Source organism: Opisthocomus hoazin, chromosome 25, assembly GCF_030867145.1.
Source record: "Opisthocomus hoazin isolate bOpiHoa1 chromosome 25, bOpiHoa1.hap1, whole genome shotgun sequence".
NCBI classification, from domain to species: Eukaryota; Metazoa; Chordata; class Aves; order Opisthocomiformes; family Opisthocomidae; genus Opisthocomus; species Opisthocomus hoazin.
In genome coordinates this window covers 8,362,609-8,388,014 of record NC_134438.1, presented here as the reverse complement: position 1 = coordinate 8,388,014, position 25,406 = coordinate 8,362,609, and the positions used below count along the sequence as shown (strand labels likewise).

The 25,406-nt window shown below is 52.7% G+C and overlaps 2 protein-coding genes across 3 annotated transcripts in view; one reads left to right on the top strand and one right to left on the bottom strand.

Annotated features, from left to right (window-relative positions):
* LRRN2 (leucine rich repeat neuronal 2) overlaps nucleotides 1-11,136 on the top strand; it is a 35,933-nt gene extending 24,797 nt beyond the window's left edge. The window contains exon 2 of the mRNA XM_075443034.1: nucleotides 4,657-11,136. Coding sequence (XP_075299149.1) covers nucleotides 4,901-7,045 — 2,145 coding nt within the window. The 5' untranslated portion in view covers nucleotides 4,657-4,900 and the 3' untranslated portion in view covers nucleotides 7,046-11,136. The remainder of the gene's footprint in view (nucleotides 1-4,656) is intronic.
* A 206-nt stretch (nucleotides 11,137-11,342) lies between these two features.
* Nucleotides 11,343-25,406, bottom strand: part of MDM4 (MDM4 regulator of p53) — a 32,063-nt gene continuing 17,999 nt past the window's right edge. Inside the window, exons 10-11 of one of the 2 annotated variants that reach the window (XM_075443036.1) lie at nucleotides 24,944-25,024; nucleotides 11,343-12,335 (exon numbers count right to left, since the gene is read on the bottom strand). In XM_075443036.1, coding sequence (XP_075299151.1) covers nucleotides 11,991-12,335; nucleotides 24,944-25,024 — 426 coding nt within the window. In that variant the 3' untranslated portion in view covers nucleotides 11,343-11,990. Of the gene's footprint in view, nucleotides 12,336-22,094; nucleotides 23,090-24,943; nucleotides 25,025-25,406 lie in introns of those variants that run through there. The other variant, XM_075443035.1, reaches the window with a different exon arrangement.

The window sequence follows — 25,406 nt, the reverse complement described above, 5'->3', positions numbered from 1 at the left end:
TGGGTGTATGGCCGGGCTGTGCAGCTTGGTCTGGTGTTGTCTCAGGGTACAGAGGGGCTGGCCCAGCCTGGACCAGCAGCGTGTGCACGTCTCCAGCCGCAAACCCAGCAGAGCCCAGGGTGCGATGCCCAGGTCACTCCCATCTTCCCGCTTCGAGCAGGACAAAGTCCAGATCCTGCACCCATCCCGCCGCCGCGTCTTCTCCCCAGGGCTGGCTGCAGATTGGGATCGCGCTGTCGAAAAGAGCAAAAGGCAGCGGGGGACGGCGGCGGGGGGAGGATTTTCCCGCAGCATCTGACTGCCACTTCTCATCTGCCTCCGCCGGGAGCTGGCAGGGCCGGTGACAGGGACGTGAAGGTTTAGCAGCCGCCCGAATGCGATGGGCATGTCGTAGGCTGCTGTGTGCACTGCTTGTTTAAAGCCGTCACCCAGAAGAGACAGGGGCTTGGCAGGAGCTCAGGGCCCCCGGGGAGATGCGGCACGGGCTGGGGCGTCTGTTACCCCTTGGGGACACGGCCACGGAGAGCTGAGCATGGCCCCGCTCCCGGCTTTCCCCGGCCAAGGGACCCCGGGAGCGGCTGGAGTCGTCGCCGTCCCCGCGGGGTGCAGGGGCTGCCCATCGCCCCCCGCCCGGCAGCACGCTGGGCGAGCGTTGGACTCCTCTGGCTGCGGTGAGGGAGAGGGAAGGGCAGGAGAGCCCAGGGCTCAGCTGCAGCCATTTATCTCCCGAAGCCGGGCGATTAGACAGATGACAGAGGAAGAAAGGCAGCCGGTGCAAGCACTGAGACCAAGGCTCCTTCCACTGGGTGATTTATCTCCTGCCTTCATCCAGCAAACTTGCTGATGAAAAGACTCTTCCCTTCTCTGTGCCTCATCAATTCTCATTCTCATTGCTTTTCTGGGTGTTTTTTTTTTTCTTCTTTCTCTGGGCTTCTGCCTCCTGTTCATGCAGCAGCGTTCCCCCCTCCCCGGTGCTGTGCCCCCCATCTCTCCTGTGTTCCCTGTCTCACCTCCCTCTCCCAGCCTCATTCTCTGATGGTCTCTTTGTCCCTTTCCTTCTCCTTTTCACCCCTGGTCTTCCTTCTTTATCTCTCGGTGGTGCTTTCATTCCCCCTTATTCCTTTTACTTCCATATTTCTCTGCTGCATCCCCCTCTCTGTCCCTGAGCACGCCTGGCTGGGATGGAAACAGATTCCTTGAGCCCCCCCATCAGCAAGTGACACCGCAGATGATGTCGTGGGCTTGTGGCAAACTGGGGCAGTGCCACAGACACCCTGGCTGGCCCTGGCATCTCGTGTCCTTGGGGATTGCCTCCAGATGGAAACCTTACCAAAGGCGTACCAGGGCTCCGGCTGCTTTGCAATCTGTGCGGAAGGGGAGATGGACGTTTGTACCTGGAAGACATCCAGCCTGGAAGGTAGAAGTCACAGAAATGCCTTCGGGTGATGAAGGAATTGGGTAAATGCTGGGAAACCATGGAAGAGGCAAGTGGCATCCCTGGTGTGGGAATTGGGCTTGATTCCTGCAGGGGGAATAAAGGAAACTGGGGGTATTTTCCATTTCCCGCTGTGCCGGCGCATGGCAGCAAATGTTTCAGCCCCCTGGCTCTACATTTTTGGAAAAAAATAAACTCCGAGCTGAAATGTCACCCTGCTCCCTGCTGTCACTCTCGCTGTGCCACAGCCCACGCCGAGGAAAAGCCCGAAATAGCAGCCGGGGGCTGCCGGCGCTGGAGGGAAACGCGGGAGCCGTGGCCTCGCTGGAGCCCAGCCTGGCTGCAGAGGGGGTCCACGTCCCCGCCTGGCCCCGGCAGACCTTCCAGTCGGCCACGTCCCCACTCCCCTTGCTGCCACCCTTCCTTTGGTTTTACCGAGGAGGCTCCTGTTATCCGGGGCAGCATCCTCCCACCGCCTGCAAAGGCAGCAGATCAGTCTGTCTTGGAGAGCAGATGAAATCTGGGCTCCCTGGGAGACACCACTTAGCCTCGCAACCCCAGCCGCGTCTCGAACCTGATCTCTCTATTTGTTAGCCTCAAACCCCAGGTCCCTCTGCTTTTCCATCTTGCTCCACGCCCCGAGTCTGTTTGGGGGGAAAACAAGGGCTTTCGGGGCACGGCCGATGCTTTGTTGCCGCTGGGGGTTTGCGGGTGGATGGGGCGGGTGGGAGCTCGGGGTACGTGTGTGCACATGTGTGTGTGCACGTGAATCACTACAAAGATGAACACGGGGAATCGACCCTGCGCAAGCCCCTCGAGGTCTGGGTCTCCCCCGGGGATCCCCGTCCCCAGCCCTCGCCAGCCTGGGCTCCCGCACCCGCTCCCCGGGCTGGCTGGGACGCAGCTCCGCGGGGGGAGGCTTTCGAACCCAAACAGTGAAACGGTGGAACGAAAACCGCTGCCGTGGGAGCTGCGGGGCTGCCGGCTCCATCCCACCATCCATCTCTGGTGCAGCACAGTGAAAGGCTAAATGAGTTTGCGTGCTACCTGCAGGCTTCGTCAGCTCCTAATTAAGAAATAATGAACCTGACTTGACTGGGTAACGGATAAAAGACAACCAGCGGGCTCCTGCCCTCTCCTTCCCCGCCTCTCCACCGTCACACGGCTGAACTGCAGGAATTCAGGGTGCAGGTCCACAGGTTGTCCCTCCTGTCCCCAGGGAGCAGGGCTGTCACGGCAGAGGGGCGGTCAGCTCCGTCCCCTGCCAGGTCTGGCCTCCCCGGGGTTGGCACCCCGCAGCGGGGACCACACGCTCCCTGTTCGGTTTGCTCCACGCCATATGAAACCGTCAAGTATGAAGTTTAGTACCCAGAGTGTCTGAAAAATGACATTTTTTCTGCAAGCTCTGCTCCTATTACTTATACAAACACCTGGACTGTTACAGCATCGTCCTGGATGCAAGACTTTCCACAGCCACCAGTGCCGCAGCCCCGTCCCGTGCCAGGCAAACGCGGTAAAAGCTGGTTACAGACACAAACCCTCTGGAGACATCACCCAACAGCAACACTGGGGAGTCTTCCCTGTAAAATGGGGTATGAAGCAAGGTGCTTCTTCTGGGCTCTTCTTCACAGCCTGAAGGAAACAAAAAAACTTCTTCCTCCGTACTATTTTTTTAAGGAGAAAAGATTCTATAATATTTTAACGGCCAGAGAGATTTATAGTCGCAGAAATGCCTGTGCACTTAAAAAGAAAGATGAGGGTCCATCAGAAGGATGCAGAAATCAATACAGCCTTCCTCCTCTTTAATGCTGTTTCTCCGGGAGATGGTTTAAAAGCCAATGCCCTCGCAGCAGGCAAGAAGGGAAGTGTGCGGGATCAATTCTGGCACAAGGCTTGGATGAGTCGATGCTGAATAAACTTTGCTTGGAAGCCCTTTACAGGAAGAACAAGGGGGTGATAAAATAGAGCTGCTTGGAGGGAAACTTTCTTTTCCCACTCCAGCTGCTTTTTAACGTCTTTCCTGCTGTGTGAGAGTCTTTTAAGATGGGGAGAAGCTTCGGGGCTTGGTTCAACTTGTGTCAGCGTGGGTCAGGAGAGCTATGGCTCATCAAAAAATCAAAGGTGGGGTGATGGGCAACTCTGGCTCCTCCAAACCCCACAGCTGGACGTGGAGAGGGGCAGGAAGGTGCCGCGGGGCTCATGCCCACCCCAGCCCCTCACCGAACACCCCATCAAGGAACCCCAGCCCCTTTTCCCCAGAAAGGGCACAGAGCAAGGGGGCAAAGCCAGGATCCCACCAGAATAGAGGGCGTTGAGGGGCTTCTGTATTCCCCCAGGAGCTTCTAATAAGCCCAATTAGGGTTTTCCACTCCCAGGAAATTGCCCCCACCCCAGACCACTGCTTTAAAAAGAGCTGGGGGGTTTATCCTGGAGTAGAGGTTTGTGTAGGGGGTCTGTGTGGCTGCTCTGGATGCTGCAGCCCCTTTGTGTAGGTGGCTGTGTGCACTTTCTTGTGTCCTGCTCTTTCCCCAAAAGCCTGGCTCTCTGCTCAGCATCAGCCCTCTGGGCCACCAGCCCCCTAGCACTGGCTCCTTTAAACCCCGCAGCCCAAGGCTGTGCAGAGGTAGGTGTGCTTACTGCTTCGCTGGTGTAGAAGTAACAGGGATGAGATGGGTCTGGGATAACCTGTTCCAGCATGAAGCAAACCGAGCTCTGAGCCTGTGGTCCCTGTGCTGCTACAGGGCTGCTGCCAGTGAGGCCAGCAAACAGCTCCATGCTCAGGGGCAGGTTTCCCCCATAAGCCCAGCTGGGGACAAACACGTTAGGGGGCTGCAAAGGGGGCTGGAAGCTCCTGGAGTCCTGAAAGCCTAGAGCAAAGTTGTCCCCATGGAGACTTTCTCTTCTCAGCATCTAAAGCTCCAGCTCTACTCATGGGAAAGCCTTTGAGCCAGGCTAGCGTGAGGTCCATGGGCTGCTAGTGGCCCTGGGCAGAGCATCCGTGGACTAATTACACTCAGAACTTCTTGGGGTGGGAGGGCACAGTTAGTGCTATGGGTAGAAAACAGATTAGATGGACATGTTGGTCTGTCTTGAAGCTGGGCAGGATGCTGGGTGTCCTGTGCACAAGGCTTTGCCTTTCCAGCCCGTTTGTTTTCTCTGACACACGTGTTCTCTGTGTACAACATTTCCTCTAACACAGCTTGTTGTCTGGCCTCTTTCAGGAATGACCTCAAGGAGGAACCTGAAAGATGCAGCCAAGTGCAAAAATGAATCATCTGGGGAGGAAGAAAAGGCGAAGCTCTGATTGAAGGCACCAGCCCTGGTCACAGGGGTTATGTGCTCTTGGTGGGCGGCACCAGGCAGGGCAGTCGGCAGCAGGGGCTGATTGGTGCCAGGGGCTTGCATGGATCACCTTCTCCCACGGATGCTGTCCCCACCCAGCTGTCACCCCATGCCTTGCTCTGGATGCGCCCCATGAGCCTTTCCTGCCTGGGAGGAAGCCGGTCCCACCAGCTGAAAATGAGACGCTTCCAAACCAGCTCGCTTCTGCTCTGCGTGGTGGCTGCCGCCGCCATCCCCATCGTGCCCTGGAAGGTCAAATGCCCACTGCAGTGCGTCTGCCAGATCAGGCCGTGGTATACCCCACGCTCGGTGTACCGGGAGGCTGCCACGGTGGACTGCAATGACTTGTTCATCTCCGCCGTGCCCGAAGACCTGCCGGAGGGGACCCAGACCCTGCTCTTGCAAAGCAACAATATTGCCAGGCTGGAGCAGAGCGAGCTGGACTATCTCAGAAACCTCTCGGAGCTGGACCTGTCGCAGAACAGCTTCTCTGATGTCTGGGACTTTGGCCTGAAGAGCATGCCTCAGCTGCTCAGCCTGCACCTGGAGGAGAACCAGCTTTCTGAGCTGCCCGATGGCAGCTTCCCTGGGCTGGGCAACCTGCAAGAGCTCTACCTGAACCACAACCAGCTCCGCAGAATTGCTCCCTGCGCCTTCTCTGGCCTCAGCAGCCTGCTGCGCCTCCACCTCAACTCTAATCTGCTGAGGATGGTTGACAGTCGCTGGTTCCAGATGCTCCCCAGCCTGGAGATCCTCATGATCGGAGGCAACAGGGTGGATGCGATCTTGGATATGAATTTCAGGCCCCTGTCAAACCTGCGGAGTTTGGTTTTGGCTGGGATGAACCTAAGGGAGATCTCAGACTATGCGCTGGAAGGGCTGAGGAGCCTGGAGAGCCTTTCTTTCTATGACAACAAGCTCATGCACGTCCCCAAGCGGGCGCTGCAGCAAGTCCCTGGCCTCAAGTTCCTGGATCTGAACAAAAACCCATTGCAGAGGGTCAAGCAAAGCGACTTCACGAACATGCTTCACCTCAAAGAGCTGGGGCTCAACAACATGGAGGAGCTGGTGTCCATAGACCAGTTTGCCTTGATCAACCTCCCCGAGTTGACCAAGCTAGATGTGACCAACAACCCCAAGCTGTCCTTTATCCACCCCAACGCGTTCCACCACCTTCCCCAACTGGAAACCCTAATGCTCAACAACAACGCCCTAAGTGCCTTGCATAAGCAGACGGTGGAGTCCCTGCCCAACCTGCAGGAGATCAGCATCCACAGCAACCCCATCCGCTGCGACTGTGTCATCCGCTGGGTCAACAGCACAGAAAACCACATCCGCTTCATTGAACCCCAGTCCACGCTGTGTGCCGAGCCCCCCGACCTCAAAAGGAGGCACATTCGGGATGTCCCTTTCCGGGAGATGACAGACCGGTGCCTGCCTCTCATCTCCACCAAGAGCTTCCCCTCCCATTTAGAGGTGGCAGACGGTGACAATGTCTCCTTGCATTGCCGAGCTCTGGCAGAGCCGGACCCGGAGATCTACTGGGTCACCCCTTCAGGGGTGAAGCTGATCCCCTACATGGAAGATGGGCAGTACAAGGTGCACCCCGAAGGGACATTGGAGATTCATGGGATCTCAGCTCGGGAGGCTGGCCTGTACACCTGTGTGGCTCACAACCTCCTTGGGGCAGACACCAAGAGCATCAGCATGATGGTCAACCACTCCTTCCCGCTCAGCGAGGACAGCCTGGAGCTGGTGGTGGTGGATGTCCAGTCCTACCATATCCTGGTTGCCTGGAAGCCGCATCTCAACACCATCTCCTCCAACCTCACTTGGTCCAGCTTCTTGCTTAACTCCAACTTGGACATGACCAACGTGGCCCGGATCCCCATGGGGATCCACACGTACAACATCACCCGGCTCCACCAGGACACAGAGTACTGGGCTTGCCTCCACGTGGCCTTTGTAGACTTGCAGGCCAAGGTGGCTTGCGTGAACGCCAGGACTAAAGAGGCTGCCCACCACTACTGGCTCCTGGCGGGCAGGCAGAGCCTCCTGACGGTGCTGGTCCTCTGCCTCCTGCTCCTTGCCGCCAGCCTCGTAGCTTACTACGGCATTGGGGCAGAGCCCAAGAGGGCCAGGGAGCTCCTCCGAGGTGTCACAGCCGTGCGGGTGGTCTATCCCCACCTCACCCAGCCCTGGGCTCGGGGACAGCGTGGGGGGCAGCTCCTGGCTGTGGAGGTGCAAGCAGCCCCCCTGGACTGCTGAAGGCTGATGCACTGGTGGGGCTGACAGTAGGGTGGGGAGGGAGAAACTATTTTTACCAAAAAAAAAACCCACCACCACCACAAAAAAACAACCACAAAACTGAGCAAAACAAGGATTCTTGGACTTGACCAAGAGTCCAAGCGGTGTGGCAGATGGAGCAGAGCAGAGCTGGCCACGGAGCTTGCAGAGCATCTTCGTGGTTCCGGCAGGGCATGGCTCCCGAAAGCACCCGCTGGGCAGCCGGGAGGGCTCGGGGGGCCAAGCCGGAGGGGGATGATGCCCCGAGCGGTCGAAGAGCCATACAGATGATCAGCAGATCACCCCTTCCTCACATCCCCCCGGCACCACGAGACACCCCAGCAGTGTCTGCTCCTTCGCTGGACAGTCTGTGTTTTGGAAATATGAAAAAAGGCCTTTCCCTCTGGGACACGTGTTCTTCTTTTGTTTCTTTCTTGGGTGTTTTTTTTTTTTTGAGCACTCAGATAATCAGCCACAAACCCAGCACCTTCCCGCTGCCCTGTCGTTTGCTCGCTGCCGTTGGCTGGAGGGAAGCAGAGGGGAAAGGAGGGGACTTTGGGCAAAAGAAACAGAAATGATGATGGTGATGCATCTCTTGATTGGTATCCCTGTGGGGCTGGCTGGCTTCTGCCAGAGTCGATCGGATCCTGTATCCCGCAAGTGTAATCTCACGGCTATTTTGTAAACTTTTGTGGATAATGTTAACAAAGGGGAAAAAAAAAGAGGGGAAAAAATGGGAAGAAAAGCGGGGGGAGGAAGTTCTGGCTTTTCTGTTTTTGTATATAAAAACAAAAGAAAAAAAAAGAAAAGGAAATCCTTTGTATGGTGGAGGGCATCGTGGTAGAAGCCCCCCTCTTGCGATGCTGGGGGGCTCTGCAGGACACTCCCCTGTGACAGCAGCCCCCGTGCATTGCTGCCAAGGGGGGGACGCAACACCTGCTCGCCTGGGCTGTTGCTGCTTCTTTCTATGAGAAGTAATTAAAATTGAAATGGCAGGGAGCGGTGGGTAGCTCGAGTTCCCCCCTGGTTGTTCCAAACCAAGGGACATGGTGAACCCACATCAGCGAGGCTTGAAGGAGCCCTTCCCCTGCCGCTCGCCAGGCACCGATGCTGCCGGCCGTGCTCCCCTCCCTGGGTAACGGGAACGAGCCATCCCTTTGCTTGGGCATAAACCCAGTCCCTGCTCGTTAGAGGTAAGGACTTTGGTGCTGGTTTAACTGGAACCCTAAACAAAACGTGCCTTTACCAACACACGTGTAGCCCCAAGAGACCCCGGTGCAGCCTGTGGTGTGGGTATGGGTGCATCCAGACCTTGGCCAGCACCTTGCTTGGGAGTCCCTTCTGTGGGAAAGACCAAGAAAAATCATCCCAGCCAGACCTGGGATCTGATGGGAGGTGATGAGGTGCAGGTACCCCAGGAGGTCATGTCTCCGTGCAGATGTGGTGTCCCCTCAGGCAATTGCTGCGTGCAGGGGGCTTTGAAGGGACCAGAAAACTTTGACACAGTAAAAAGCCATTTGAACTTCTCATTCATCTTCCAGCCAAGGCGAGATGGTTCCCCGCTGGATAAGCTCCGTGCTCAGCCAGGCACACGAAACGGCTGCTGCGCCTTCGCCGGGTAATTATTTTGGAGGGTAATGGCTCTCCCCGGTCCCTGTTCCACACGCCATCGCCGCTCACCAAAACACTTCGGCATGTGTTCAGGACCCAGCGAGATCTCCAGGGGCCTGAAGCACATGCTGGAAGTGAAGTGCAGGCTTAAATACTCTGCTGAATTAGAGTCACGATCTGCGTTAAATATTCGGCTGCGGAGCCCCAGCCCGGTTGGCTCCGCTCAGGTGTGCAACCGCCAGGGTTTGCAGACTCAGGGCCTGGAACAGCCTTTCTCCTCTGCGTTTTGTACAGTGGGGAAACCGAAATGCAAAATATATTCCCTGTGGTTCAGCTAAATTGGTGCTGGAACGTGTGGAAATAGCTGCCGAGAAATTTCCCCGGTGTAAACGCGTCCCTGATTTAATCCTGCTTGTCCCGGTGAGGCACAGGCTGAGCCCCAGGCAGCCCGGCAGCGCCTGCGTCCCCCGTCCCCTCCGCCATCCCTCTCCCTGCAGAAACATTGCCAGCTCCCAAACCAAGCAAGGACGGAGCCCCTTCAAGGCTGTAATTTTGTAGGTGTAGAGAAAAAGCCTCTTTGATCACGGTTATCGTGGCTGCTGCCGCCACGCTGGGATGGGAGGCAAAGGTTCAGCCGCTGCCTGAATTGTCTGCTCTCAGCTAGAAGCGCTGCCTGCAAACCAGAGATTAAAATGCAAGATACGTGCAATTAATTTGATTTCCTTTGAAACCAGAGCAGCCCGAGGAGCTTGGCGCATTGAGAGAGAGGTGCCCACCGCTGCAGGACTCGTTTCCCAGCGGGTCCCCCCGCACCGAGTGTCCCTGGGTGGGTGCTCCAGCCTTGGCTCCCCCCGGAACTCGGGGGGCCAAATCACCCCCTCCAATGCCCCAAAACAGGAGCTTTGCTGTGAAACTGCTCCAATCCCTCGCTTCCTCCGAGAACATCAGCTGAGAGCACCGTAGGTGCCTCACACACTATTTATTGTTGTTATTTATTATTAACGCACCAAGCAGCTTTGCCTGGGCCCCGTGCTGGAGCGAATCACAGAATGGTAGGGGTTGGAAGGGACCTCTGTGGGTCATCTAGTCCAACCCTCCTTTCCCTTGTGCCCATGCCTGGATGGGGCACATAGAGCTGGAGTGGCTGCAGGCAGAGCCTCACCAGCATGGTCCCCTGTCATCCAGGGGGACAAGGTCCAGGCTGCTCAGAGACCCTTCCTCCTCCAGCAGCCACGGCCGGGTGCATCTGAGGCAGGCGGTGGAATTAAGGCGAGCCCTTGCTGGAGGAGGCAGGGGAGATGCAGGCACCTTGTGCCAGCCCCGCAGCACTTGTCACCCTCCGCATCTGGCAGCTTCCAGCCCCAGGTGCCGCCCGGCTCCACGGCACCAAGCCCCCTGCACAAGGGAGCGATGCTCGCGCTCCTCATCGGGAGGCATCGGGCCAGAAATGAACCGCGCCGGGTGAATTACAGCAGCTGCAAAGGTTTACGGGGGTCGTGGTTTGGACTTACAGCTCATCCTCTGCCTGGAGGCTGGGTTCTGCAAGAGGGGAGGCTTCGCTGGTGCACACGAGGGTTATTTTGGGGTGCCAGGCAGGGGGAACAGGGCTTTTATTGGCACAGCAGAATCGAATCGCATCTTAAGTTCCCTGCAGAGGGGAGCAGGCGCCGAGGCGGGCTCGCTCTGCGGGGTCTCGTCTCCCAGCCCGGAGAGCAAGGATGTGGCAGGAACCAGAGATGCTTCGGAAAGGGGGAAAGGAGCGTCTGACCAGGATGCTCTCAACTAGAGGGGTCTTTAATCTGCCCCCCAAAGGCATGGCAAGAGCCAGGGCAACTCAAATTAGAAACAAGCTGTTGGGGTTTTTTTAAGCAGCAGAAGTAATTAACCGCGGAAGCAGCTTTATTGGTAGCAGGAGACAGCAGCTTCCGTTTTGGGGCATCACACAGGGATGCAGCTCTCAAAGAGATGCTTGAGTGAAGAGGCTCCCAAATTTCTCAAGCCCAAGAGAGTGTCACCAACACTTACATCCCTCCTGGCTGCTGCCAGTCGAGCCCAGGGGTGCTGGGGGGCCCAGCAGGGCAGGGAAGGCGACGGGGGGGGGGGCCTCCATCTCCTCCCAGTCCTTCCCCTGCATCCATCTGGGATGTCAAAGGCTTGTTTGGGAAAGGCTTCCCCTCCAGCCTATCAGGTCTCACCCCTGGGCACTGGTTTCTCTCCCACAAACCGCTCTTCCTTAGCTGTTCACCAGGTTTAATTTCTCATATTTTTTTTCTTATTACTTTCACTTTGAAGATAGCACTATAAGTTCTCATTTCTGCTGCTTCTGCCCTCTACCCATCCTCCTCTTCCTCCGTACAAACAGCATCGTGGACCTCATCTGCATCTGAGCTTCTCTCGACAAACCCAACCGAGAACATTGCGTGCCAGGCTCTATTTTAAGCACCTAATAAAAGTGATTTTTGGAGTGGCTCCATCATTGTGTCCTTCTTTTGCAGAGCCCTCGCACCTGCCAGGGGCTTCACAGCGGAGATGCCCCGTTCTCAGTGCCCATCACTGGGTGACAGGGCTGCCCGCCTGCCTCTCCCCCTGCCTGCACCAAAGGCTTTCAGGCTCCAGGATTTTTATTAGTTTGTAATATTTCTTAGTTTGTTAGAGAACCAAAGCAGGCCTCTTCTCCTCTCTCCAGCATTTCCTCAAAAATGATTTAAATTAAAACACCCAACCTCCCTGGGAAATGTCAGCGGTGTTATCCATATGCGTGATGACATGATGATGAAGCAGGTGCAGCTTTCAAAACCTTTAGGAAAATCTACCTGACAATCTCCATGGCAAGCAGCTCTCCTTCCAAAGGCTTCAGCACTTCTCCCTCTCCCTCCTTCACCACTGATCTACAGGTGGGGAAACTGAGGCAGGGAGCCACTTAGTGACTTACAGCCCTCGATGCCTGTTCCCCTTTCAAGCACATGCTGGGGTCAGAAGACAAGCACTTCTTCGGCCTTTCCATCCAGAAGTCACCAAAGAAAGGAAGCAGAAGCGATGGCAGGAGTCACAGGGGAGAAATGATTGCAGCTCATTTATTTCCCGTTGCTTTTTCCAGCCTTTCAGAGCTGGAGCAGCTCCTGCCCCCTGCTAGGGCAGCCCGGCCGGCCCCAGTAAATGGATTCAGCTGTGTTCAAGTGGGCAATTGAGGCTCAAATCAGGCTGATGGAGAGCAGCGGGGCAGGAGAGTGGCACCAGGTCAGTTTGGAGCTGTCTGAGGCTAGAAAAGCGCTGACCTTTGGAGGGGCTGGGTGGTGATTAGCTGTTCTGCCTGCTTTCATTGCTCTGGGTGGTTGTGTGCAGCTCTCGCCATCCTTATGTGCCAGGCTGTGTTTTGGGAAGCCCAGCTCCCTACCTGGCACAGCTCCTCTCCCAATGGCTGAGCCTTCTGCAGGGGATGCTGCCATGGGTGAGGCCGTGGCTGGAATCTGTCCCATGGTGCAGGAGGTCTCCGGAGGAGCAAGGGCTTGGGGGAGCGCAGCAGCATCCCAGGAGACATCAGCGATGCCAACGGATCACAGGTGCTGGTGAGAGATGGGTGCTTGCTGGTGGTCCCCATTGTGGGATGTGCTCCCAGGGAGATGTGTGGGGCATCCCTCGCTGCTCCTGAGTCATCCTGGAACTGTGTTAAATATTAATTAGGTTGGGGAAGAATGGATTCTGGGTTTGCACGTGGCTAAATGGGAAGAGAGCTGGGAGCAAGGAAAGGCAGCAGGGCTCGTGCTGGTGGGGAACGGCTGTGAATTGGGAATAACCAGCCAGAGCCCAGCCCAGTGGCAGCAGGAGCAGGGTGGGGGGCTCTGCCGGGGCTGGAGGAGGCCCTGAGGAAGGTCAGGCTTTGGCAGGGACTCAGCTGTGTCAGCGAGAAATGGGGAGACATGGGGGGGAAGCTCCTCCCTCAGCAAAATGCAGCTTTGCAATGACAGCCAGCAAACCCAGTTAAAAGCAACAGCAAAAATAACCAAATATACAGAGGGGGGGTGGTTTGCAGCATCACCACGTAGCCAGGTTCTAAGGAAAAACCTCTGGAGAGCTGGGGATTTCTAGTGCGAATACTAAACAGCTTTGATCTTTGCCAATCCTTTCTAAATCTTGAGCAGTGTCTTGTAAATCTTTAATTACAAGAAAATTGCAACCTTAACAGTGAACACACAAACTGCGTTGATAAATATTTAAAATTGCCACAGCGACAGATCTGAGGGGATTAAGAAAAGATATATTGGAGTGACAGTATTATTAAACACTAGATCCCAGGAAATGTTACCAAACAGCTAAATAATGCAGGGCTCTGACAGCCGCTTGGCTGCTGACGAGGTGGGGGGGAAATGGCTGCTTTCGGGGGGAGGCTGGCGATGCTGAGCCCTGGGATCTTCCCAAAAAGCCCAGGATGGGGGGAAAAAGAGGGGGATAAAAGCACTTTCTTTCCTGCTTGGAAATGAAATGCAGCGTGCATTGCAGCAATGCCCAGCAGCTGAGGAAGGGCCAAGAGCTGATGGCGTCTCTCGACCCCTTGGCTCAACAGCTTGCCTGGAAATCCCGCTGCTTTCTCACTCTGTCAAACAGTTGTGTGGCCGTGGCGGTGCTGAGCACGGCGTGTGCGTGGGGCTGCAGCTCCTCCAGCTCCTTCCCCCGCATCGCCGCATCCTGCCGGCATCCCCGCTGCCAAGGCCACCGGCGCTGGGCTTCGCTGGCCTGCTGTGCCACAGAGCTCCTGCCTGCCGCTTTGTTCCTACTGCTCCGCCTCCCTCACCTTTTGCTGTGAGTTTTGAGGTCACAGACTAAATTTCTGTTATTAAATTTCCAGCTAGCGTTAAAGATTTATGAGTTCACTAAAGGTAACTAGCGAAAAGTTCATTATTCCAAAATAGCCCAGGCTTCGCTCCCATGGAGGGGAAATGCTCAAAGCCTGAATTACCCCAGCAACCTTCCCAATAAAATATTGATTTTAAAAGTTGGTTAATTATAAATATTACTGCAGAATGATAAGAAAGTCCCCTGCTTCTGCCTGTTTTGCAGCAAGCTCCCCTGTCCTACTATGGCCTGAGGACAGGCACCAGGTCTGCCCAGCTCTCCTCCGTCTCCCAGGGACCAGAGCTGCGGTGGGAGCAGTGCCCGACGCAGCCCAGCATCGCTGCGTCCCTGCTGTGGGGCTCTCCCCAGTCCCCCCACCCAGCACCCTGCGGTAAGCCGGAGACCCCTCCGGAGACACGCGTTTGCCCCCCCTGCTGCTTTCGGGCTCAGCCTCGCACGGAAGAAGCCAGGCGCTGCGGGGTGAGTGCGTGCTGGTGTGGCTTTGATCGAATTTTCGGTGCGCTCTGCTGAGCTATGATAACGAAGCACTTACTTAAAATATCTAACGAGGGGGGCTGGTTTGTTGCCCTTGCAGAAGTGCTGATGCCCACTTAGTAAATGTTTAATTGAAAGTGGAAGGGAACTGGGAGGCTCAGCAGTACAGAGAAAACAGTAAATATTTAATTTGGGCACAGTGATTACACAAACAAGGTTAAGGGAAAGGGGGGAGAAGACAGATAAAAGTGGCATCTATAGAACATTAAATCCAGGTAAAGTCACCGAGGAGATAAATAAAATATCCCCTTCCAGCAAAGGTAGGAATAAGCCCTTTCCCCCAGGCAGCCCAGCACAGCTTGGGGGGAGCGCTGGGAGAGGGGCTGGGGCAGGCACCAGCGTTCTGCCCTGGCGCCCAGGGTTGCACGAGGCCTCCTGCCAGGGCAGGGAGTGAACATAAAAAAGAAAAACCCCAAAGGAAACCCCAAAATGGGGAGTTTGCAGCCCGGGGTTCAGCTCAGCACTTTGCAGACCCTGGCAAAGCTCGGTGGGGCAGGGGTGGGTGAGCAAGGCTGAGCCCACCCCTCCAGCCAGGGCTGCGGGCACCCGGCGGGAGCCCCCAGAGCTTCCCAGCTGGCCAAAGCCCTGCTCTGGGATAAAACCTGAAGCGCCTACCCAAGCACCTGGGGAGCAAGCAGGGCTCGGAAGCATGTGTGGCATCGGATACCCAAGTGCTTCCACCATGACACCCGCTTTGGGTTGCTGAGTGTCGGCAGCCCCCGGCTCCTTCCGCAGAGCGCAGCGGCACGGGGCTGGCAGCGAGGGACAGAGCCCGCGCAGCGCCCAGCCCGCGCTCGCCGTCCTCCTCCATCGCACGGCTGATTGACGGCAGAACACTCACGGACTTGTGTTTTCAGCCAGAGCGATGTATTCTCTGTGCGTTCGGTTGTCTGGGGGTTTATATTTTGCAGTTTAAAGGCCCGACTGCAACGTGTTGTGTTTCTAGGTATGAGCAGAAATCAGTTTTGCAAGTGTTGGAGGTCAGGGTGCTCTCTCCTGGTGAGATAAGCAATGCTTTACACCAAATGAGAGTAACAGCCGGGCCTCGAAGGGCTGTCAGTGGGGGTTATGATCCCCTCTGCTAACGGCAGTAATAAGAGAAATGTAGAAAGTTAACGAGCTTGCTTACACATTCTTCTTTGTGATATCGATTTTAAGGAGAACATGGTTTCCAAAGCAAAACAACAATAGCTAGCACTTGTAAAGCTGTTCCCACGCTCAAAGCAATATACGCAAACATTTACATGCCATCTCAAGCATCTCACTGAATCACTCTGGTAAACAACCCTTCCCGATTTACCGCTGGCTGAGCTGGAGGATGCTGCGGTGCGGGGCTGTGCAGTGAAAGCGCAAGGCCTCGGTGGGCATCGGGGCTCTGCTCTTCGCTGAGGTAGAGCATCGCCATCACATCACATCAGAGCTCCAACAGCAAAATGCAGAGAGGCCGGTCTGGCTTTCGAGAAACAAAAGGTGCACGTGGATGTCGGGCCCCCCGTCCTCCGTGCAGGATGTGGCTCAACCCCTGCAGTGCTTCCCTCCGCTCCCCCAGACCCCATCGACTCAGGGTCTCACGCTGGATGCTTTTAATCCCCGTTCAGACGCGTCGCTGGGACTGTCATCCCAGTTTCCAATGTGTGGCCGTTTCCATCTTCACATTAATGAGGCTTTAGCTGCTAAAAGCTGTGTTTTTTTCCTGAAAACCACCCTGGTTTTCGTGCCCTGGCAGCTCGCCCCTGCGGTGCTGAGCCCGCTTTGCTGGTGAGGTTGCGCCCGCCTGCCTCCTCGCCCCAGCCTGCTCTCGGTAAGCTCCTGCCGGAGACCCCCGGCAGATATTCAGGGGTCTCCCAGCGGGTGCTGGTGGCTGGGACCACCAGCAGATTGGGTTTCAGAGAGCTTTGATTTTTCCCTGTTGTCGACATTTGGGTCACTGGCGATTCTGGGGAAGGTGTTTCGATGAAGCGAAACTGTTGCTGTGCCGTGGGCTGGATTCTGCTGCGCTGAGGCAGAGGAGGAAGAAGCGCCGCTGGCTCCCAGCAGCAGAGTGGAGGGCACGCGTTTTACAGGGTTCTCCTGTACAGACCTGCAACTGCTTAAGGCAGTTTGCGAGTGCCACAAACGCTGCCCTAAAGTAATCGCCTTCCTACAAAAGATAAGGAGAAAACAAAGCGGTGAGGCAGAGGGCAGAAGCTGAGCAGGGTTGGAATACCAAGCTCTAGCTACTGGGCAGGCTACAGCAAAAAAGGATCCTTTATTTTCTAAGATGCAGAATAGTGTTTCTTCCCCACAGAAACACATCCTGGTTCCACCTGTGAGGAAGACGAAATGCTGTCGTTTCTTGGATGAGATGAACAGCCACCTCCTTTCAGCACACATCTGCCAGCCTCCCCTGTGAAGAAGTCAAACGCAGAGGTGAGCGACTCCACCTTGCTCCAACCCCTTTTCTGTTCCAGCCGGGAGGATTCGTGCTGCCTGCTGCTGGCAGAGAGCCACTGTTGGCCCAGGGTGGGCAGAGCGAGGGTAGGGATCCCACCAGCACAGCCCCTGGCAAACGGGATGGGCGCAGATGCTCCACTCTTCAGAGGGCGTTGGGGCAGCTTGGCTGTGTTGGCAGGGTGCAAGGGAAGGCCACCCAGGCAGAGGACCACGGGGACAGAGCCAGAAGCTTCCCTGGAGGCTCAAGCTTGGCAGAGGTTACCAGCAAGTCTAATTGCTGCAGTACAGAATGGAAAGGGCTGCTGGGTGCAGCCCAGGGGACCCTGGACACCAGCCCCACCTCAAGCTGCTTGGAGAAACAAGCAGGGGTGGCTGGGCAGGACCAGATATTGTGCCAGGGATGGGGGAACCGGCTCTGGTTCTCCTCTCCAGACACCACAGGTAGAGCTTTACTGTTTTCCTACAAAGCAATCAAGATGCTCTTCTTTACGAGGCAGCATCTCCTCCTCGGCAAGTAACTAGTGATAAATCACTGCTGGGCATGTGTGGGGTAGCTTACAACACACAAGAGCTGAGTGTGCTCATCCATCTTCCTCCTGATCACCTGCAGCCCGCTGGTCTCCAACCAGTGCTGTAAAGCAAGAGGCAAATAAGCAAAGCCAAGTCTCACCCATGGTCTCCTGTCCCTCAGGGCAGCCTCAGAGGTTCAGCCTGGAGGGAAGGAGCACCAGCTCCATCCCAGCACGGCCGGCGGGTGCCCTCTAGTGAGATGCCTGCCCGGGGTGCAGGGCCCTTCCGTGGGCTGCTCCCAATTCGCACACAGAGCCAACAGCATAAAAACCAGCTGGAGAGGGGCTAAGTGACCTCCTGGCACTGCCACAAGTAACTGACATGGTAGTTCCCCCTCCTGGGAACCTGGAGTGGCTACAGCTGTCGGTGGACAGGAGGACCAGCTTAAAAACAACACAGCAAGTACCTTTCCAGGCTGGCTCAGGAGATGAAGCTTAAGCTGTTCCCCTGCTGCTGTTCCTGCTGGTTTGTGCAAACACATTGGTTAGCGCTGGAGCCTCCCCTCCCAGCTGCAAGGCAGACAAGTCCTGGGAGGGATGGGAGCTCTCCCCTCCCTGCGAAGGCGGACACACAGAAGATCACAGGCTGCTTAACTGGTAACGGCCTTTACTTCAAGGTTTTCCCCAAAATGCAGTACACATGAAAAAATAAACCTATGTTATCATAGAATTAGCTCAATTTAATTAAATTCATTATGCGCAGGACACAAAAAATAGGTCATCAATTTTGTGATACGTGCCTTTTTTAAATAGTGCAAACACACAGATGTTGTTTAGCGAGCGCTCCTGCTTGTCACCGCAGGGACTGTGTGGGGGTATATTGAGACATGGAGTTTTTCTAAACAAGTAAAATCTATCCGGGAACAACAGGCTGCAGGGAAGGGTGCTCGGGAGGTCCAGCAGAAGATCCCTCTTTCCAGAACAGCAAGTCTTTATCTTTGCCAGAGGTACAACGTGGTTCTTCGTGTACCTTCTCAGAGTGATCCTCCGAGGTGGTTACGTCTTCTGAGAGTCAGAGACTCTGAAGGTGGCTGCCAGCTCACAGGCTACGTCGTCCTGAAGCACCCGTTCAGCGTGGCAGGTGTGGGGTGTCCACACAGACATGTGAGCAGCAAGTGCGCTACCAGAGTAAAACAGCAGAGAAAAACAGGACTGCAACCACAACAGCTGCCTGTACTAACCATAATAAGGTGCAGAGAGCAAGCGGACGGGATGTGCAGCCCAGCTTGTGGCAGCTGACTGGTCTGCTGGCCAGACGCTACTGTGTAGTCACAAGCAGGGTCTCGCCTGGTTTCAAAGGAGCAAGAAAAATTCCAGCCATGGTGGACAGATAACCGAAGGAGGACTTGCAGAGCAGAAAAGCTGCTGTCTGAAGGTCGTCTGCGCTTCCAGAGCTGCTCCAAACACACAGTTTTTCACCCCCATATCATTTGTGGGTCTCATTCTTGCTCTTGATACAACAGCGTCGCAGTATCTCCTTTTCAAGGATCCTGACACTGCTTGCCAATGTCCAGGTGGCCAAACAGCATGCACAGGACTCAAGCAGTTCCCTGCTCTGCTTATGCACAAAGACAGAATGGAGACCAGTGCCCTGACTCTTTCTTCAATTGCTTAATCATGGCATCTTCCAAAATGGTCAGCCTTCACTGAAGGCCTCTAGTCAGAGCATTTTGTTTTTTCTTCCAGGACTGGAAGATGAAGTCCAGAACAGGCAGAGTGTGAGCAGGCAAAAACAAGGTACCCCAATGGGTTTTGAGACACTTGGTTTCCACTCCATTTCCGCTTCCATTTGTCCAGCAGTCACTTCTTTCTCTGCAAGGACAGCTTCTCAGTAGCAGACACAATCTACCTCAGACGCAGAAGGATGGAGCAGACCCTGGCAAGCTGCATTATGGTTTCCATCACAGTCATGCACCGTAATAAATATGTAAGACAGGCAGAAAGTTTGTAGCGGTCTTTGTGGAAAACGCTCACTGTTCAGAAGAAATAAGCACTCTGGGACACTGCTCCATAGGATCTTTGTAATTCATGTAGTGGCTTTGTTTAGGCTAAATTGGCTTGATAATACATCTCAGCAGAGGAGGGATGTTGAGATTTTTGAGGAGAGAGATGAAGAAACGGCTGACGTGCTGTGCGTGTCAGCAAACAAGAGTCACTGAGAAGAGGCACTTAAACTGGAAAGACTTCCGGGAGTAAATGCAAAGTGTGTACCTCTGGCTGCCAACATGGAGAGCTTACATATATGTATGGTTTCACACTGCAGAGCACTAGAATGTGCTGAATGGCACCATACATCTACTATATGGGAACCCATGGCTCCCATATGCTATGTAAATGCACACCAAAGAAAGAAATCTGCTGTTTCTGGGGATAACTGGTGCCAAAACTTCTGGCTGAAAAGCTGAGGGATCTTGTAAATGAAACCTAACCTACAGCTGCGCTTGTGCTAGTGAGGCTTCAGCTGGTTCCTGAGGAACAGTAACCAATGTCACTGAAGAAAAAAAGCAGTGAAACTGATAAACCTTTCTCATCCAGGCATCGAAAGATAGCTGCCTCAACACTTCTAACAGACGTGCGGCAATGACTCTGAAAGATTACCAAGAACCTCTTCTCTCCTATTGCACTTCATAGTAAAACCACTGTGAGAGAGAAGAACTGTCATCCGCTACGAGACACCAATGACGTACTCGGGGAGCCTGAATTCACACCCATCTCGGGTAAATGCTCAGCTCCCCCAGAAAACAAGTTTCTGAAGTAGGACTCCACGTTAACTGCTGTGTCTGTACGAAAGGAAAGTAACAGCACTGCCTGGCCAATCTCTCATCTGCGCTGCAACATAAGTACTGTAGCTGAGTGCTTTGTGCCAGCTCTTCAATCCATACCTCAAGCCTGCACTTCCTAAAAATTGTCAGAAGAGTAGCTCTTGGTAAATTGCTACATAGTTAGACTTAGACTTAATTTAAAGCAACAAAACAATCTTCCCGACGCCTCTTGCACCAAAACTCCCCCCCACCTCCAAGCCCCAGCCACAACCTGGGCAGTTACAGCCACACACAATGTGCTTGCGCTGCAATAGCTTATTCTGCTATAGGAAGGAAAATCAACTGTAACATTGTGATATCTTGTGCCCACTAACTATTTCAGTTAAAAGGAATTAAGGACTTGGCAAATGCATGTTGTAAACACCATGGTTATACTGAACAAGAAGTCACAGATACAAAGATCGTTGCACAGAAAGTTATCCTGCAGATTTGCTTTTTATCACAAATTGCCCCACTGACAACAATTTCCATTTAATAATGGAAGCTGCATACGGATCTCAGTAGGAGTTTGGTATGGATATTCAACCCCGTTACTGGAACTTTTTTTTTTTTTTTTGTCAACACAAATTACATGCTTTTCAGTGCAGCCAGATCTGAACAATTCAGTAAAACTGCTTTTAGCAAAACATTTAGTTCTCTGGAGATATCGGGGCGCGGGGGAATTCACAGTATTTAGAAGCACCACAAAGTGCCACAACGCACCCTGCTGAGCCCGAGACCCTTAAAAGGAAAGAAACTACCTGAAAAGGGAAGAAACTACCCGACAGGAACTCCCTTCTGTGATTCCAGGCGGTAACGCTGCCGATCCTAGCATGACTAAAGTGCATCACTAGCGATTTAACAGCCCTTTAGTTAAGGGAACAATAAGCTTTTCCATGAGGATTGATTCCCATGGACTTACAGATAGTGCACCAAAACACCCGACTGTTATCCTCTGATTTTTAAAATACAACTGTAAATAACAGCCAACAATAACAGTCTAAATTATAGCCAACATAGAAATAATCACAATACTATGCAAAATATAAAGTGGCTCTGACGTTTGGCAGTGATTGCATATAGCACCTACTCTGGTATCTTTGCAGAGAAACAACAGCTTTGCCATCAGAGCTTGCTGGGACCTTCTGCTGGGCAGGTTCTGCGCCCTCGGCTGCACACCTGACCTGCTGGGGCTGGACCAGCACAGAGTGTGGAAAACAAGAGGGAACAGCCTAGAGAAGTACCGAGGTACGAGCACTATCTTCTCTTTTTTTTCAGTCTTCAGGTGTATTTCCTAGATCAGAGAGGGAATTACAGAGTAGATGACAAACCAGGGTTTATTCTACACGCTGTATTGAATTCAAACGCCTGCATTCCTAAAAGGTGAAGGCACTGCTGCTACTGCTGCGTGACGCAGGCCCTCCAAAGCTCTGGAGAACAGGAAGGCTGAGGGAGATCTGAGCACGCTCTAGGATATGGTCTCAGGAAAGGGTTATACGTTTTTAAACCACAAGTTCTAACAGCCAGCAGAGCAACAGTGCATAGCTCTGAAGGACAACGTAAATGCCGCAAACAGATCCGAAGCATTAAATCACAGGGAAAGAAAATCAGCAGAGAAAATGCAAAAAACTAACACCAAGCACAGCCCACAGACTAGCCAGCTGCAATCGGTGCTTTAGAGGAATTACTTTTTTCGCTTCAAGGGCCCATATCCTGTCTTTAAAGCCCTACTGCACTCTAAAGTGAGCATCTTCTGTCTCGACTGGCCTGATGAGATGAGGCAGGCAGAAGCTGCAATGGTGCTTTAAACACAAAGCTATGAGAACACCCCAAAACACGCACAGAACTGTTACAATTTAAACCAGTTGGCAGACCAGATTCTGAGCTAACTTGGGATGGGCTTCATCAAAGCTATGCAAGATGACATAGAACTGTATTTAAATGAAAAAAAGCATTAATAGAAATTAAAAGATCTAATAACAAAGCAAAGTATAATACCCTATTCTTTTGCCATCTGATATGTGACCTGAGATAGCTACAGGTTAAAAGTTTGGGAGGATTTATTTCAGAGGACCTTCACTTTATCTAACAAACCTACATTAAACGAATAAAAAAATACACCAGAGAGTAGGTTATTTACTTCTCACTGCCTTCAGGAGAACTGATCCTTGGAGAAATGGCTTATCTAAATTGCGAACACCTTGGTTTACCCTTCCCACCCCTACCCTCCTTCCCACCCCTGCCCACAAACATCTCAGATGCAGACTCTCCCCACAGCAGGCATTGCACAGGGTTTGACTTACTGGAGACCACCACTCCAACAGCCAAAGTTGTAACTCTTTCCAAAACTTGCTTTCTGCAAGGACCAGTTGTCAGAACAGAGAATCCTAGTGACCCCACTAAGCTGAAATTAGAAGATTTAGACAATTTCAAAGCTAGGGCATTGATACCAACATGCTGGTCACTCCCTGCTCCCTACAGGCTTTAATTTAAATGGGCATTGAAAAGTGGATGCTGCTTCATTTCATGCAGAGAATTCCTCAGTATTCTTCGTCAGATTTGAATCTTACTTCTCTTTGGTATTCACCGGGCGAGCTCTAAAGTTAGGGTTTGTGTGAGTGCAAGAAAACCTGTGTGCTATCTTTTGGTGGAGAAGGCCTGAACTGGCACAACTACCCCATAAAGATCCTGATCACCATCTCAATCTCTTTCCTGCACACTGGGCAAGGTGATCTCCTTTTCTTCAGCATCTTTGCACACTTGAAACAGGCCACAAGGTGAGCAGTCCTTCCGTGGACAATATTCCCATCCCGTGGTCTGTGATGGCACAAGAAGCAAGGATTCAGTAATTTTTTTATACTCTCTAAGGACTGTATTTCTTCCTCCTTTTTATGCTCAGTGAAATGCAACAGAGACTCCTTGCTTTTACATTCTCCTGCCAAATCCAAGGATTCAATAGAGCTGGAGGGATCTACATGTGGTTTGTTTTCTACCATGTACAGGTCTTTGGGTTGGCCAACTGGAGCAGAAATAGTCCTTCGGCAGTCCGGGACATCTATCCCTTCATCATCATTTTTGTTTTGCATAGCATCAATGTCGGACAGAGAAAGAGAATGAGCCAGTTTGGGACAATCTGAGTACCAGTCCTTCCGCAAGGCCCAGCAGCGGTAACAGTACCGTTTGCCTGGAGAGTTAAATTTCTTGCATTTGGTGCATTGCCAGGAGTCCTGAGGAATGATCGAGGCAGACAAAAACAGCAGCAAGTTAGTGTATTCTCGCGTATGACTCGTTTCCTCCACATAGGAAAAGCAGCAAAGAAGCTTCATCAAAAAAAGACCTTTATTACCAAGCATAAGCTTGTGAATGCATGATTGCTAGTTTGATTATCAGCACCTCAGAAAGCCTGAAGAGAATTTGACTGCCCCTGTGCATTCTACAGATGCAGATCTCCTAAGCATTAGTATCTGTCCTTCCTTCCTCCCAGCCTTCGGCACTCTGGAAGAATACAGTGTTCTCAAGCTGTGCAGTTTAGTGAATTTTCAGTATCTCATTCCAAGTTCAGGGGTAGAGCTCCTGGAGTCAGACAGGAATATATTTCCCAGACTCACTAACCACTTTGCATCTGTTGAATGCGGGAGTTGCTTAGACTTAGCATCTCCTTGCAGGGGACTTGGGCTAGATGACCTTTGAAGGTAATTTCCAACCCAAACCATCCTATGATTCTACAAATCTGCACAACTAATAGCAGCTTACTTGACTACCCCACAGAGCAAGGACAAGAGCTGCCCAAGTTCAGAGCTATGATTCAGTTGTCCAATGTCAGGGACACCCTAATTTGTCAAGCATGCACAGTCTAAAAAAAATGCTAAAAATATTTTGGTGCCATCAGCTGCAAAGAGTACCATGAAATATTTTCGCTGACTTACAACAAAAGCTCAAAAGACAGCCTGCAGGACTGGGTGAAAAAAGGGACAGATGAAAGAACACAAATTTGATGTCCCTCCATATCTGTCATGAGGGAATTCAGAAGAGGAATGCGCTGGTGGAAAGGGGTGACAACCCAGTAATTACTGCTTATTCTCTCTTTCCACCTTGTTTTTTCATTTAAACAGGGAAAGGAGCTGTGGTCTGTCCTTAGAGAGTCACTGCAAGGGCAGAGCCATTGCACCAGCAGGTACGCAGGCTCTCCTCCTGACAAAGGCCATACAAGTTATCTCAGAGAAACAGGGTGAGAGGAGGAGCGGACGCTCTTCTCATCCCAGAGACTACCACAAAACAAGTGACAGCTTCAGAGCTGGCCTGGACACCCAGGACTCCGTGCAACACTGATCTTGACACAGAAATTTCCACTAATGAGCTTTCTTTTGAGTATGAGCACTTCCGTGATTACAAAGTGCCTACTTTAGATTTCTGAATCTCTGCCAAGGACTACACTCCAGATTTCCTTTCAGCGGACAATACAGAATTAACCTTATTAACACATGCATGAGGATTGTTAATACTAATTTCATGTAGCATTAGACTGGCCATGCTGGGAACTGAGGGCCTTCATTCACTTCCTGAGTGTGCGAAGGGACAAGTTAAACCACGAATGACAGGGCAGCGGCTGCCCATGCTGACACTGCATTACCCCAGCACAAAAGGGGCGAACAATGTAGAAACCAAGACCCTAATCTCCCAGTCGAAAAACCCTCCTAGCTAGAGCTTGTATAAATTCTCTCACATTGCCACAAGAAGTGACCGAAATCACCCAAGTTCCAGGACTGCTCTGTAACCAGGAGAGACGCTTGGTGTCTTTGGACTGGGTGGGTCAGAGCATTCATGGGCTGCCAGTTTAAAACTTAACAGAGCCCTATCCAAAACAAACCAGACCAAGCCAAGCCAACTTCTCTACATTCCTCCACGCAGGTTACAAACAAGATTTTTTTGGCTTTATTTTTTGCCTTTTTTTGCCTTTTAAAACCCATACAAGAATCGGCTTCTCCTACCACAACCAGTAGCAGCCGTAGGACGAGTTTTTCCAACTGCAGCTAGGATGTAGCACGCTCCAGGCAAGGAACACTGACCTAAAGGATGCCTACCTCAGAAGTAGCTTCTGTATCTGTGTCATCACTTAAGCACTGAGAATCCTCAAAGTCATGCAAACACGCATCCTCAGTCACCTGGAAAGAGTGGAAATATTGTTAGAGGGGCACAATAATCTCTGTTGATGGCACAGTACACCAAAACTAAAATGACTATATTGCCATTGTGATATTAAAGTCATTTCTGTAAGTGAACTAAAAGCCATTTTATGTACTGTGTCTATTCCAGAATGTTGATAACTGTCGCTGGGCTGGTTTACAGTCGTATTTGCCTGTGGTCAACTCATCTTTCTGATGCACATATGAACCATACAAACACATACACACCTGAGTGGTCCCACTAATATTCATGGAAGAAATCACGAAGTCAATCCTTTTAACACACAGTTGATTAATTACCTGGGATCAATCTCACCACCACCTCAGCTAGCAGACTTAGGCCAGCCTATCTTACACTGAG